The sequence below is a fragment of the Phycodurus eques genome, chromosome 6 (assembly GCF_024500275.1).
Source record: "Phycodurus eques isolate BA_2022a chromosome 6, UOR_Pequ_1.1, whole genome shotgun sequence".
Classification (NCBI taxonomy): Eukaryota; Metazoa; Chordata; class Actinopteri; order Syngnathiformes; family Syngnathidae; genus Phycodurus; species Phycodurus eques.
Window position 1 is genome coordinate 4,138,852 of NC_084530.1, and position 14,390 is coordinate 4,153,241.

General features: G+C 39.5%; 1 protein-coding gene across 3 annotated transcripts in view; it reads right to left on the reverse strand.

Moving 5' to 3' along the window:
- Positions 1–14,390, reverse strand: part of sorcs3a (sortilin related VPS10 domain containing receptor 3a) — a 281,809-nt gene that overhangs the window by 165,449 nt on the left and 101,970 nt on the right. For 2 of the 3 annotated variants that reach the window (XM_061679784.1, XM_061679782.1), the window contains exon 2: positions 10,426–10,493. The exons of the other annotated variant lie outside the window; for it this stretch is intronic. In XM_061679784.1, the coding sequence (XP_061535768.1) occupies positions 10,426–10,493 (68 nt within the window). The remainder of the gene's footprint in view (positions 1–10,425; positions 10,494–14,390) is intronic. 3 annotated transcript variants of the gene reach the window in all.

Below are 14,390 nucleotides of genomic sequence, written 5' to 3' on the forward strand. Positions count from 1 at the left end.
TTGCACAATTGTCAAAAAAAAAAAAATACCGGTATTACCAGATAAGTAGCAACCCTTTATCGCTCAGTGACTTTTTGTCAAGGTCTTTATGTCTCAAAAGTGTTCTCTGTCAATTGACTGTCTGTTGTCGTACTAGAGCGGCTCCAATTACCGGAGACAAAATCCTTGTGTGTTTTTGGACATACTTGGCAAATAAAGATGATTCTGATGTTGAGTCAAGCCCCATGAAAACCCCATGTCACCATTATCTTCACAGACTACACATAATGTAATGAGAGGAGAGGAGACTAGAGTTGTGTCATTTGCAAATGTAGGCTACAGACATAAAGGGGAGTCTGTCAGGGCAGGGGAGTGAGTCATGCCAGGTTCAATGAACGAACTGCCAATTAGCATTCCCCTGCACCCAAGGAGAACTGTTGCTCAAGACATGATTTATGTCTGTCTATTATCCTAAAAGTGGCACGGCTCTGTCATTTACATGCACACTGCACACACAGAGACAAACTGCTGCTTAGGGCAGAAGGCTTGATTCAGGTTCAGTAACTGTATGGCTAAAATTAGTGGTCTCATGGTAACATCCATGTAGCAAGTTCAGTGAATGTACTGTCCACACAAATCTGGTTTACCGTGCAGTACTATGACTGCATGTATACCACTAAAAGTAAAGCCACGTCTCTCGCAAATGACGCGACCACACCATCCCTCAATAAGTGAATGTATTCGGCCCGCTGGACTCTGAGTGACGCAGCCAAACAATACTTAAGTAGACGATTGTAAAGAATTACAGTGGCAACTCACATCCGCACACGAAGCAACTCCACATACAGTAGGCCTATACTGTACTGTATTACTTTTCTAAAGACAAAAACAGGGTGCGATTGTCAAGGAATGAGTGGATTGCTATAAAGAGAATAAACAACTGAGAACAAGCGAGAAAGTTTGGACATTTTGAGAGGTTGTTGGTAATGATCAATCAACCCATTCACTGACTACACATTGCCGACAATGGCTCTTCACGCTTTGCTTCATATCCAAAGGCACAAATGAAATTAGAAATGTATTCATGTGTTGTTGTAGAACACAATATACAACCCCAATTCCAGTGAAGTTGGGACATTGTGCTAAACATAAATAAAAACAGAATACAACGATTTGCAAATCATGTTCAACCTATATTTAATTGAATACACTACAAAGACAAGATATTTAATCTTCAAACTGATAAACTTGATTGTTATTAGCAAATAATCATTCACTTAGAATTTTATGGCTGCAACACGTTCTGTGGTCCGACGAGTCCACATTTCAAATAGTTTTGGGAAATTGTGGACGTCGTGTTCTCCGGGCCAAAGAGAAAAAGAACCATCCGGACTGTTATGGACGCAAAGTTCAAAAGCCAGCATCTGTGATGGTATGGGGCTGTGTTAGTGCCAATGGCATGGGTAACTTGCACATCTGTGAATATGTTTAGGAGAAACATATGCTGCCATCCAAGCAATGTCTGTTTCATGGATGCCAATGCTTATTTCAGCAATCAGAATCATCTTTATTATGTTCAAAAAACACACAAGGAATTTGTCTCTGGTAGTTGGAGTCGCTCTCGTACGACAACAGACAGTCAATTGACAGAGAACACTTTTGAGACATAAAGACACTGACAAAAAAAAAAAACAGTCACTGAGCAATAAAGGGTTGTTCGTTGTCTGGTAATGCCGGTACATTTATTATTTTTTTTTTTGACAATTGTGCAAAAAGATGCAGAGTCCTCTAGCACTAAGAGCAGTTCGAATGACTAATATTGCAATAGTCCGGTGCAATGACCATTGTGCAAAGGGCGCCGAGACTTCAAGGAGTGTATGCAGTTTAAAGTGACGAGTAGTGCGATAATCTGGGACAATGTTGATTGTGCAAATGTTGCAGATACTCCTCAATCAGTGTGCAAATGGAGCAGATGCTATTCTGGCATGAGTGGCCAGTATTGGTCAACAACAGATATGCAAATAGTGCAGCTTGGCAAAACTACTACAGTGTGTGCATGAGTAATATATAATTGGCCCCACAGAAATGTGACAACGAACTCAAGTCAAAAAATTGCCAGCATGTTGTAATGGAATTGTAGGTTAGGTGTTTAAAAAGTTGATTGCAAGAGGGAAGAAGCTGTTGGAATGTCTGCTAGTTCTAGTTTGCATTGATCCGTAGCGCCTACCTGAGGGAAGGAGCTGAAAGAGCCGATGACCGGGATGTGGAGGGTCCGAGAGAATTTTGCACACTCTTGTCTTAGTTCTGCCAGCTTGTAAGTCCTCAAGGGTTGGTTGCAGTCGGAGCTTGTCCTTTTTTGTAGCAGCACCAAACCAGACTGTGATGGAAGAACACAGGACTGATTCGATGACCGGTAGGGGGGTACCAACAATCCTTTCAGCAGTTTTGATTGTCCGTTGCAGTTGGAGTTTGTCCTTTTTTGTAGCAGCACCAAACCAGACTGTGATGGAAGAACACAGGACTGATTCGATGACCGCTATGTAGAACTGCCTCAGCAGCTCCTGTGGCAGGCCCTGCTTTCTAAGAAGCCGCAGAAGACAATGCCAAACCACATTCAGAATAAGAATCAGAATCAGAATCATCTTTATTTGCCAAGTATGTCCAAAACACACAAGGAATTTGTCTCCGGTAGTTGGAGCCGCTCTAGTACAACAGACAGTCAATTTACAGAACACTTTGGAGACATAAAGACATTGACAAAAAACAATTGTGCAAAAAGATGCAGAGTCCTCTCGCACTTAGAGCAGTTCGAATGACTAATATTGCAATAGTCCGGTGCAATGACCATTGTGCAAAGGGCGCTGAGACTTCAAGGAGTGTATGCGGTTTAAAGTGACAAGTAGTGAGATCATCTGGGACAATGTTGGTTGTGCAAATGTTACAGATACTCCTCAATCAGTGTGCAAATGGAGCAGATGCTACTCTGGCATGAGTGGCCAGTATAAGCAAATAGTGCAGCATGGCGAGACAACTACATTGAGTGCACGAGTAATACATAATTGGCCCCACAGAAATGTGACAACGAACTCAAGTCAAAAAAATTTCCAGCTTGTTGTAATGGAATTATAGGTTAGGTGTTTAAGAAGTTGATCGCAAGAGGGAAGAAGCTGTTGGAATGTCTACTAGTTCTTTTTTGCGTTGATCGGTAGCGCCTACCTGAGGGAAGGAGCTGGAAGAGCTGGTGACCGGGGTGCAGACGGTCCGAGAGAATTTTGCACGCCCTTGTCTTAGTTCTGGCAGCGTGCAAGTCCTCAATGGTGGGTAGGGGGGTACCGACAATCCTTTCAGCAGTTTTGATTGTCCGTTGCAGTCGGAGCTTGTCCTTTTTTGTAGCAGCACCAAACCAGACTGTGATGGAAGAACACAGGACTGATTCGATGACCGCTGTGTAGAACTGTCTCAGCAGCTCCGGTGGCAGGCCGTTCTGCACATGTTACAACAGCATGGCTTCGTAGTGAAAGTGCGGGTACTAGACTGGCCTGCCTGCAGTCCAGACCTGTCTCCCATTGAAAATGTGTGGTGCATTATGAAGCGTAAAATACGACAACGGAAACCCCTGACTGTTGAACAGCTGAAGCTGCACATCAAGCAAGAATGGAAAAGAATGCCACCTACAAAGCTTCAACAATTAGTGTCCTCAGTTCCCAAACGTTTATTGAATGTTGTTAAAAGAAAAGGTGATCACAGTGGTAAACATGACCTTGTCCCAGCTTTTTTTGGAATGTGTTGCAGCCATAAAATTCTAAGTTAATGATCATTTGCTAAAAACAGTAACGTTTATCAGTTTGAACATTAAATATCTTTGTAGTGTATTCAATTAAATATAGGTTGAACAGGATTTGCAAATCCTTGTATCCTGTTTTTATTTATGTTTAACACAACGTCCCAACTTCATTGGAATTGGGTTGTATATACACTGTATATACTGTATTGGTACAGCTTGGTACAGCTTGGTACAGCTTGTCGGTGCCGTCGCAACTGCTAGGTCTTGCTTAGATACCCAAGAGTCTTCTTTTTTGGCTTGGCTTCTTCCATCAGAGATGCAAGAAGCAAGTTATGCTTCTGACTTTCACAGGTATCAGGTGTGTGTCTCTCAGAGAGTTGGATACTTATTAGAGGCACTGACCTTTAAAACACCACATCTCTATGAGCATACCGAGCAAAATGATGCAATTTTAGATGCGCCTGCAAGTGACCCCATTCAAACTGCATAGCGGAGTAGCAGTCATGGAGTATTAATGCACAACAAGATCCTTCTTTTTCTGTTCCATTCAATTCACTGTTCTCTTCACATTTAAGTTCACACCAACATGACCTCGGATTTGAAGGCTGAAGTGGCTCTCATTCCAAAACCAAAGCAAGCAATGTTGTTGTTGTAAAAAGATCACTGTTATTGCTACCACAGTGCTCTCCCACTATATTGCAGTTCATCACTAGCGTTCGCATCCCCACAGTATTGCATATTTTTAAGTGGGAGGTATTTATGGTTTTTTTACAGTATCCAGGCAAGCCCCAAATTGTGCGGCTTCCGTGTAGCACCACATGTTGCCACAGCATGCTCGGCAGAACTGAGGTCTACTTCAAAAGATGTAGCGTGATTAAAAGCAAGAAGAGGAGGATGAAAATTCAGTGTAATACAGTAACACATTTAGCCAGGTAAATATTCATTGTTCCCACAGAGCAAAGAAATAAATGCCTGTGACTATTGTTGTATGCTCTGTTTGTATGTGTTGCTACTCTGCGTGTGTTAAAATAGCACTTGATTGAAGCTTTACATTTACTGCAACATCTATGATAATTTCTCTTAGCCCATGTTTGGCGTTTCACAGTTTATATACGCTAGTGGACTTTTGTTACACAAAACTATATGTTTTGGTTGATCATTTTGGTTTTTGAATCCTTGCTGGTCTTCCAAATATGTTGGACTGATGCAGAGGTGGGTGGTTCTGCAAAACCAAAAACTACTGCTGAGCCTACTGGAGACATCTTGGGCCAATCAGTGAAACGATGATGAAAGTAAGAGCCCACTTGACAACCCCAGTGATATGTTCGTCCAGTCTTTCTCAACAACTGCAAAGCCTTGGAGTCTTCCACGACTAGGTATGCGGCTAGGCATAAGCTTGGTTCAGGGAGGAGGATGCTTATCCTCCTCCCTGAAATTAAAATCACATTTTATGAGAAAGGTGTACACTTTCATTCTAATATACCACCGGCAGCTAGAGGGTATGAAAAAGGTGTAGCCTACACTTTCATTCCAATATGCTTGGGGTACGTACAGAGGTGGGTAGAGTACCCAAATATTGCACTCAAGTAAGAGTACTGTTACTGTAGAATAATATGACTCAAGTAAAAAGCAGTAATCCAAATATTTACTTGAGTAAGAGTAAGAAAGTTACTAAGTTAAAAGAGTAACTTTTAACTTCTGATTTTTTTTAATCAGAGCATGAACATCAAATAAAATAAAATTTAAAAAATAACATTTGGGAGTCGACACACACCTGCCACCATTTAAATTTTTACCTGCCCAAAAATCAACAACACATGCAATGGGCCCTACAGAAACATTGTTTGATTTCATGAAGAAGTTGTTTGCTGAATATACTTAGTGATTGTGTACATGTGCGTGTGCGACACCATAGGATTGGGTTAATGTTGCCATATCCACTGCCAAAACAACAATAGAAACATCTGCAACTTACTGGAAGGTGTTTTCTCAAGTTAGAAGTGCGCTGAAATATCCAAGTTTGGCCAGTCACAATTTAAGAGCTGCATGACAAAGCTGTTGTTTCTTTGGAGTCTGTAAAGTAAACACACTTTACAGACAGTGGCTGTTTTTTGTTTTTTTTTCTTCCTCAAAAATGAGTCCTTTTGATTGGCTCGTGAATGCTATGTGTGCAGTCATGTGACTGCCTTGTGTTGTCTGATTGGTGAATTGGAGTCAAATGACATTTGTGATCACATTGGATTGGCGCCCTATGCGGAAGTCGAAGATGGAATCTAAAAATAGACACGCACATACAAGAATGGATAAATAAAAGTAGCGAACGGCATGATGATCATTGTAACGCAGTAAAAGTATCGATCCTTCTTCACATAAACACTCAAGTAAAAGTAAAAAGTATGGTGCATTTAAAGTACTCTGACAAGTACAGTTTATCGAAGATTTTACTTGAGAAAATGTAACGGAGTTACTACCCACCTCTGGGTACGTATGACTGCATATCTGTACAGTTGTGCTCATAAGTTTACATATCCTGGCAGAATTTGTGAAATGTGAAATGAAATGAACTACAACCATCATTAATTTCTTTATGGTTACGTTTTGTTTTGAAAATGCTTTTCTGAAATGCTTGACAGGGCACGGTGGCTGACTGGTTAGAGCGTCAGCCTCACAGTTCTGAGGACCCGGGTTCAATCCCCGGCCCCACCTGTGTGGAGTTTGCATGTTCTCCCCGTGCTTGCGTGGGTTTTCTCCGGGCACTCCGGTTCCCTCCCACATCCCAAAAACATGCATTAATTGGAGACTCTACATTTTGCCTGTAGGTGTGACTGTGAGTGCGAATGGTTGTTTGTTTGTTTGTATGTGCCCTGCGATTGGCTGGCAACCAGTTCAGGGTGTACCCCGCCTCCTGCCCGATGATAGCTGGGATAGGCTCCAGCACGCCTGCGACCATCGTGAGGAGAAGCGGCTCAGAAAATGGATGGATGGATGGATGAAATGCTTGACAGTTTAATTTGAATCCCATTAAAATGAAATGAAATGTGTTTCACCTGCCCTTCATGTTTTCTTTAAAGAATTGCACCCATTTTATAAATCCTGCCTGGGTAATCAAACATTTGAGCACAACTGTGTGTTTTCTCATTGACTAAATAAAAGTTGGGCTGTGAATTTCAAAATAAGAGCAAACAAATAAAAATAAAGTATTACATGATCAAAATAAGTGCTTTTAACTACAGAATAATTATTTGAAAAAAATATACATAAATACAGATAATACTTAATGTTTTGGTCATATGAGTAGAAGCAAAATCATGCCTTGTAAAAATGCATGATACATTGGTAAAAGGGTTTTCCAGAATTCTGAGGTCAACTTTGGGTGTGCGTATTATACATGGGTGTGCATTTTACAACTAGAAATTACGGTAATTGTAAAACATGCATATTTTGGGATATGTTCTGTTATCTCTCTCCCTGTCTCTCTCTCCCCCTATCTCTCGCATGCGGGCTCACACACACACACACACACACACACACACACACACACACACACACACACGCACACGCACACACACATACACACACAGACAGACATTTATCCATCCATCCATCCATTTTCTGAGCCGCTTCTCCTCACTAGGGTCGCGGGCGTGCTGGAGCCTATCCCAGCTATCATCGGGCAGGAGGCGGGGTACACCCTGAACTGGTTGCCAGCCAATCGCAGGACATTTATTTCATTTAAACTTTATTTAACCAGGTAAAAAAAAAAAAAAAGTAAACAGAACATCTCTTTTGCAACGGTGACCTGGCCAAGAATGCAACAAGTTCAACATCAAGTCAAGTGAATTCCATGGGTTTAGAAGATTAAGTTGTTTAGTTTCGCCTACCCACCCAAAACGATTATTATTTTTTTAAATAGTTGGGTTGTAAAAATTCTAGGTCACATTAATGGTGGAAAAAGTTTTTAAATGATTTATCTTAGTTTAAATTCTTTTACGTCATAGAAACATGGCATTTGAACGGGGGTGTGTAGACTTTTTGTATCCACTGCAGCCTTGTTCTTGTTTTTGTAATCGCTGCCTGGTGAGCCTATTGTGCTGTATAACAAGTCTAAACAAAATAGCATCAGACAATTTCTTGGAGTTCTATTTGCTTGGATTTATTATTTTATCAAGATTTTATTAATTGTTTGTTATTTTGATAAAGATTTTATTAATCATGTTTTAGACTAGGTGATATTGTTTTGCAATATCAGAATTTGCACATTGATATTTTATTTAGTTATTTTTTATTTTATTTGGCGTTCATGCTCTGATTTAAAAAAAAAATCAGCAGTTACTCACCAGTTTCTCAGTACTTGAGTCGTTTTTTTTCACTGAGTCCTTTCTTACTGCAACTGAAGTAATTATTTGGAGGACTACTTTTGACTTTTCTTGAGTCATATAATTGTAAAGTAACTGTACTCTTACTTGAGTACAATATTTGGCTACTTTATACACCTCTGTTCCTGTGTATTATTATTCATCATTAAAATTGATGGACTAACTGGGCAATATTTTGAGATGTTGCCATTGCTTTGACATTTTGCCAAAACCGCGACCCGAGTGAAGATAAATGGTTTTGAAAATGGATGGATGGATAGTGTTCCTGCTTCAAACCCAATCAAATGTGTGATCTCAGTAAGCATCAGAGCACCAGAATGACAGCACAAACCTAATGTGACTTCTCATACTTGCTACACTGAACTTACTCAAGAAAATGGTTCCCTCACTAATACAAGCTTTTCACTTTACAACAAACTGCTGGCCTCCTTAATAATATTTAATAAAATTTAAAGTCTGCAAAGCACACAAACATTTTATTTCTGAAACAAGGGTGTGCACCACCTATTTGAATAGCGATTCCCAGATACTTCCTTCAAAGAGTAACGAAGGCTTGACTGTCCGTATTATCAAACAAACAAGTTCATTTAAACGATTAGGATTACACTGAGTCCTTGATTTTGTGAAATATGCCTTAGCCATTCAAATTCACAGAACTATATTGTTACATTTCAGTTCAGAGTTTTATGTTTTGTTATTCATTTCTCAGAATTTCCATCAGAATAAAGTATCTATACTGAACAAAAATATAAACGCAACACTGTTTTTGCTCCCATTTTTCGAAATAATTTTGTCGAAATAATTTTGTCGAAATAATTTTGTCGAAATAATCCATCCCACCTCACAGGTGTGACATATCAAGATGCTGATTAGACAGCAATTTGTTATCTACCGATTGTTCCAGAACGGACTGATATTATTAAAAATGACTGCCAGTTTAATTTCATTGAGCAAAAAATACATAAAGAGAACTTTTTCAGTGAAATATAGGCCAGCTGGACACTATAGGTCCTTTAATTTTATATAGCAACCTTATTATTGAACTTTCACCGCAAAATTGACTTGATCTTGACACGTATGATGCTGTTTTTTTTATAACTGACATATTTAAATGAAAGAACAACAATCTTCAAACCTTTACAAAAGCCAGGGGCTACCCCATGCTTGGGGTGCTGGTACAGAACTCCAATTTTTCTCTACTTCAACGCCCTCGGCCACACACCAGGTAGGTTATGGATGAATGACCATCAGTTCTAGACCCTGCCATAGCCAGCCCAATCTCCAGACCTGAACCCCATTGAAAACATAAATTAATGTTTTCAGAGTCATAACGCTATGTTACACTGTACTTTTATTTTTAAATGGATAATATAAGCGAATGTCAGTGTCTGAATGCAATAATGGTAGTGTTGTAACAAATCAAGCTTCAAATCTCCTGGTAATGTTTTCTGGTCAACTTGTAACAATGGGTAGCAAGGTCAAACATGTTTACCCAACCAACGCCCATGAGATCTTCAGACTATTGCATTGACTTATGTCCTTGTATACATAATGTAAATGGGGGATGTGTAATCTGTATCGGAAGAAAATAATTTAAGGACATTTCTGGTAGTGAATGGAGATACACTCGGTTGTTGTTTTCCATTTATCGGATTACAAACTTTTAATACAAATAATCTCATTATAATATCTTGCAACAAAACAAAATTTACTAAATTGTTATTTGAAAGTAACAATGTTAGATTAGGAATACATGACTTCATGACTCCTGCTATGAAGTCAGTCACTACTGTCGAATCGACCCAGGTATCAAAGACTGACAGCAACCACAACTCATATTTCAGCATGAGTGAGAACCAAACATGAGTCACTCACAAACTTTAAAAAGGAACATTGTTCATCTTTAATTGAACAAGTTCTGCAAATAACCTTGGATGGACCTATGACGCATGATTACTTTATAAGGGAGAAAAACTGTCCATATCCAGCCAGGAGAATGTTACATGACAATTGAATGTGTTTCATAATGATGAAAATGGGTTGCAGTTGCCCCTACAACTGCTAAACCAGAAAAAAAGCTTGGCAAACCATTTCCCTAAGTGACTGGTCTGACACCAGATCAGATCGATCCCATTGTACTGGGGAAAAGAAAACGAAGTTAAAATATACTGTATTTTTTATTACTTACTCTGGTTTTTACACATTTAGACATGATGAAAATATAGACATGTATAATGTCTACATTTTACATGTAGAATGTAATGTAAAATACACTTTTTTACTCACCTCCAAAGAGTGCTCTCAGTGACACTGCCAACATGAAAGTCATACAGCTTGGTTAGGATCAGGATTACCTGTAAATATAGGGAATTAGGTTTTACAAACTGTTTCAAGGGTGTTCTGCTTTAGAAACTACAATATATGTGTAAATTAATAACAGTTGTGGACTTTGGTGGACTAATAATAAGGTTGTTTTTTTTTACACAAACTAATAAAAATAAATTTTATTTGTTGGTGCCTTTTGAAGCACTCAAGGTCAATTTACAACACACTAATAAAAATATATCAACAATCAGGAATATGGGGGAAAATCCCATAAAAGTCAGATGGAGTACGCAAGTCGAAAAATGTGTTTTTAGACAGAGCTTAAAATTGTGGAGCGAGTCGACATTACAAAGGGATTGTGGAAGTGACTCCCAGGACTGCATGGCTTTGGACTGAAAAGAGGAGAGAATGGAGGATACAAATGGTCCAGACACATAAGAGTTCTGGATGGTCTCTGGATGGCCACCATGTCCCATTAAGCCTGTAAAGTCAGCAAGGAGGTGTTTTTGGCTGGAATAATGAGCAGTGATGGTCGGCTTTAGAGTGCTTGAAGGTGTCAAATTTACCACTGCAAAATATGTGGACTTTCTAACTGACCATTTCCTGCTATGGTATGAAAAGAAGAACAATGCCTTCTGCAGTACAATTATGCTCATGCAAGACAAACCACAATCACATCCTGCAAAAGATACCATTGAGAATTTAGCTGTTGTGGGTATAAAAACGACGCAAACTCATTGTGTGGCCACCATCATCCCCAAACCTCGAACCAATTGAGGACCTGCGGAGCATCTTTAAACGGAAGGGCTATTTAGAGTGGATGGCAATACACCTCCAAACAACAACTCAGGGATGCAATTCCTGCATCATCAAATGTGTGTCCAGGGATACTGTGTAAATGGGAGTGTATGTTCTTTTGTAATACAGTACATAATTGTAAAAATTGATGACAAGGAAAATTATTATTTGTATCAGAATGCTTTAGTTAAAACATTGAACAATCACAATGTGATATGGAATTTATTTTGTTTTGTAACATGAGTAGACAAATTACTTAGTCACCGAGGAATGCAAAGTTTTCAATATCCTTTCACCAACGTTCCTGTCAAACTGTGTTTTGTTTGCACATTAAGGACTAGAGTCCTGTTTTTGTTTTAATTACTCATTTAAAACAAAAAACACCATTCAGTTTTTTCGTCATGTTTTTGAGATTGAGTGAAAGCTGCAGTTGGCTACTAGTCTGAACTGAATGGGTGGCAACAGTGGGTAAATGAAATGCTAGTATTTTGATGACAATAGCCCGTGAGCAAAATAGAGAAAAAAAAATAAAAAAATAAAAAAACTATGGACTAATTTAGTTTTGGACCGATTAAATTCGTTCAAAATTTTTAAATATGAACTATGAGCAAAAGCAGTTCATTTTTGGAATGATGAACTGAACTTTGAACAAGTTTGCAAAGAAAAAAAAACCTTCCCAACACCGATCCCATATTATTTCACATCGCAATACAGTATATATTACAGGTTAAAAAAAAATTGCAATGTAAGTTTTTTTATAATATCGTGCAGCCCTCATAGCATATATATACAACCCCAATTCCAATGAAGTTGGGACCTTGTAACACAACGTCCCAACTACAAAGACAAGATATTTAATGTTCAAACTGATAAACTTTATTGTTTTTAGGAAATAATCATTAACTTAGAATTTTATGGCTGTAACACGTTCCAAAAAAGTTGGGACAGGTGGCAAAAAAGACAGAGAAAGTTGAGGAATGCTCATCAAAGACCTGTTTGGAACATCCCACAGGTGAACAGGCTAATTGGGAACAGGTGGGTGCCATGATTGGGTATAACAGGAGCTTCCCTGAATTTCTCAGTCATTCCCAAGCAAAGATGGGGCAAGGTTCACCTCTTTGTGAACAAGTGTGTGAGAAAAGTCAAAAGGTTTAAGGAAAATGTTCTTCAACGTACAATTGAAAGGACTTTAGGGATTTCATCATCTATGGTCCATAATATCATCAAAAGGTTCAGAGAATCTGGAGAAATCACTGCATGTAAGCGGCAAGGCCAAAAACCAACATTGAGTGCCTGTGACCTTCGATCCCTCAGGCAGCACTGCATCAAAAACCGACATCAATGTGTAAAGGACATCACCACATGGGCTCATGAATACTTCAAAAAACCAATGTCAGTAAATAAAGTGCGGCGCTACATCCATAAGTGCAACTTGAAACTCTACTATGCAAAGCAAAAGCCATTTATCAAAAACACCGCCAGCTTCTCTGGGCCCGAGCTCATCTAAGATGGACTGATGCAAAGTGGAAAAGTGTTCTGTGGTCCGACAAGTCCACATTTCAAATTGTTTTTGGAAATTGTGGATGTCGTGTCCTCCGGGCCAAAGTCGAAAAGAACCATCCGGACTGTTATGGACGCAAAGTTCAAAAGCCAGCATCTGTGATGGTATGGGGCTGTGTTAGTGCCAATGGCATGGGTAACTTACACATCTGTGAAGGCACCATTAATGCTGAAAGGTACATACAGGTTTTGGAGAAACATATGCTGCCATCAAAGCAACGTCTTTTTCATGGACGCCCCTGCTTATTTCAGCAAAACAACGCCAAACCACATTCTGCACGTGTTACAACAGCGTGGCTTGGTAGTAAAAGAGTGCGGTTACTAGACTGGCCTGCCTGCAGTCCAGACATGTCTCCCTCCCTCCCATTAAAAATGCGTGACGTATTATGAAGCGTAAAATACGACAACGAAGACCCCAGACTGTTGAACAGCTGAAGCTGTACATAAAGCAAGAATGGGAAAGAATTTCACCTACAAAGCTTCAACAATTAGTGTCCTCAGTTCCCAAACGTTTATTGAATGTTGTTAAAAGAAAAGGTGATGTAACACAGTGATAAACATGACCCTGTCCCAGCTTTTTTGGGACGTGTTGCAGCCATAAAATTCTAAGTTAATGATTATTTGCTAAAAACAATAAAGTTTATCAGTTTGAACATTAAATATTTAGTCTTTGTAGTGTATTAAATTAAATATAGGTTGAACATGATTTGCAAATCATTGTATTTTTTTTTTATCTTTTTATCTGCTGGAGCCTATCCCAGCTATCTTCAGGCGGGAGGCGGGGTACACCCTGAACTGGTTGCCAGCCAATCGCAAGGCACATACAAACAAACAACCATTCACACTCACATTCAGACCTACAGGCAATTTAGAGTTGTCAATTAACCTACCATGCATGTTTTTGGGATGTGGGAGGAAACCGGAGTGTCCGGAGAAAACCCACGCAGGCACGGGGAGAACATGCAAAATCCACACAGGTGGGGCTGGGGATTGAACCCCGCTCCTCAGAACAGTGAGGCAGACGCTCTAACCAGTCGGCCAGCGTGCCGCCGTCTGATTCTCAATAAACCTCAATTATAATACCACAGCAGAGGCTTAAAAACCACTGTGACACAGTAAAACTGTTTCGGCATAAAAGGGACACAGATTTTCCATTATGCTTGACCTAACAGCCGAACAGGACAAAAAAAAAAAAACAACCCACAGATGCACACACGCACGCACACACACACACACACACACACACACACACACACACACATACCTCGGGCAAGTCTAAAACCATGTCTACGGATGCAGAATGAATGTACTTCATGTGTCCGTGCGAATTTTTATGTGTGTCAAACGTGGGACGGCCATCAAACGAGATCCCTGTGTTTGTGTACATGTGTGTGTGTGTGTGTATATATATATATATTTAAATATATATATAGATATCGTGTTTTCCGGACAATAGAGCGTATCGGGTTATAAACCGCGCCCACTTTGTGTCGAAAAACTTTTTTTTTTACATATATTACCCGCACCGGACTATACGGATAGATACATTGTGAAATTAGATATTTACA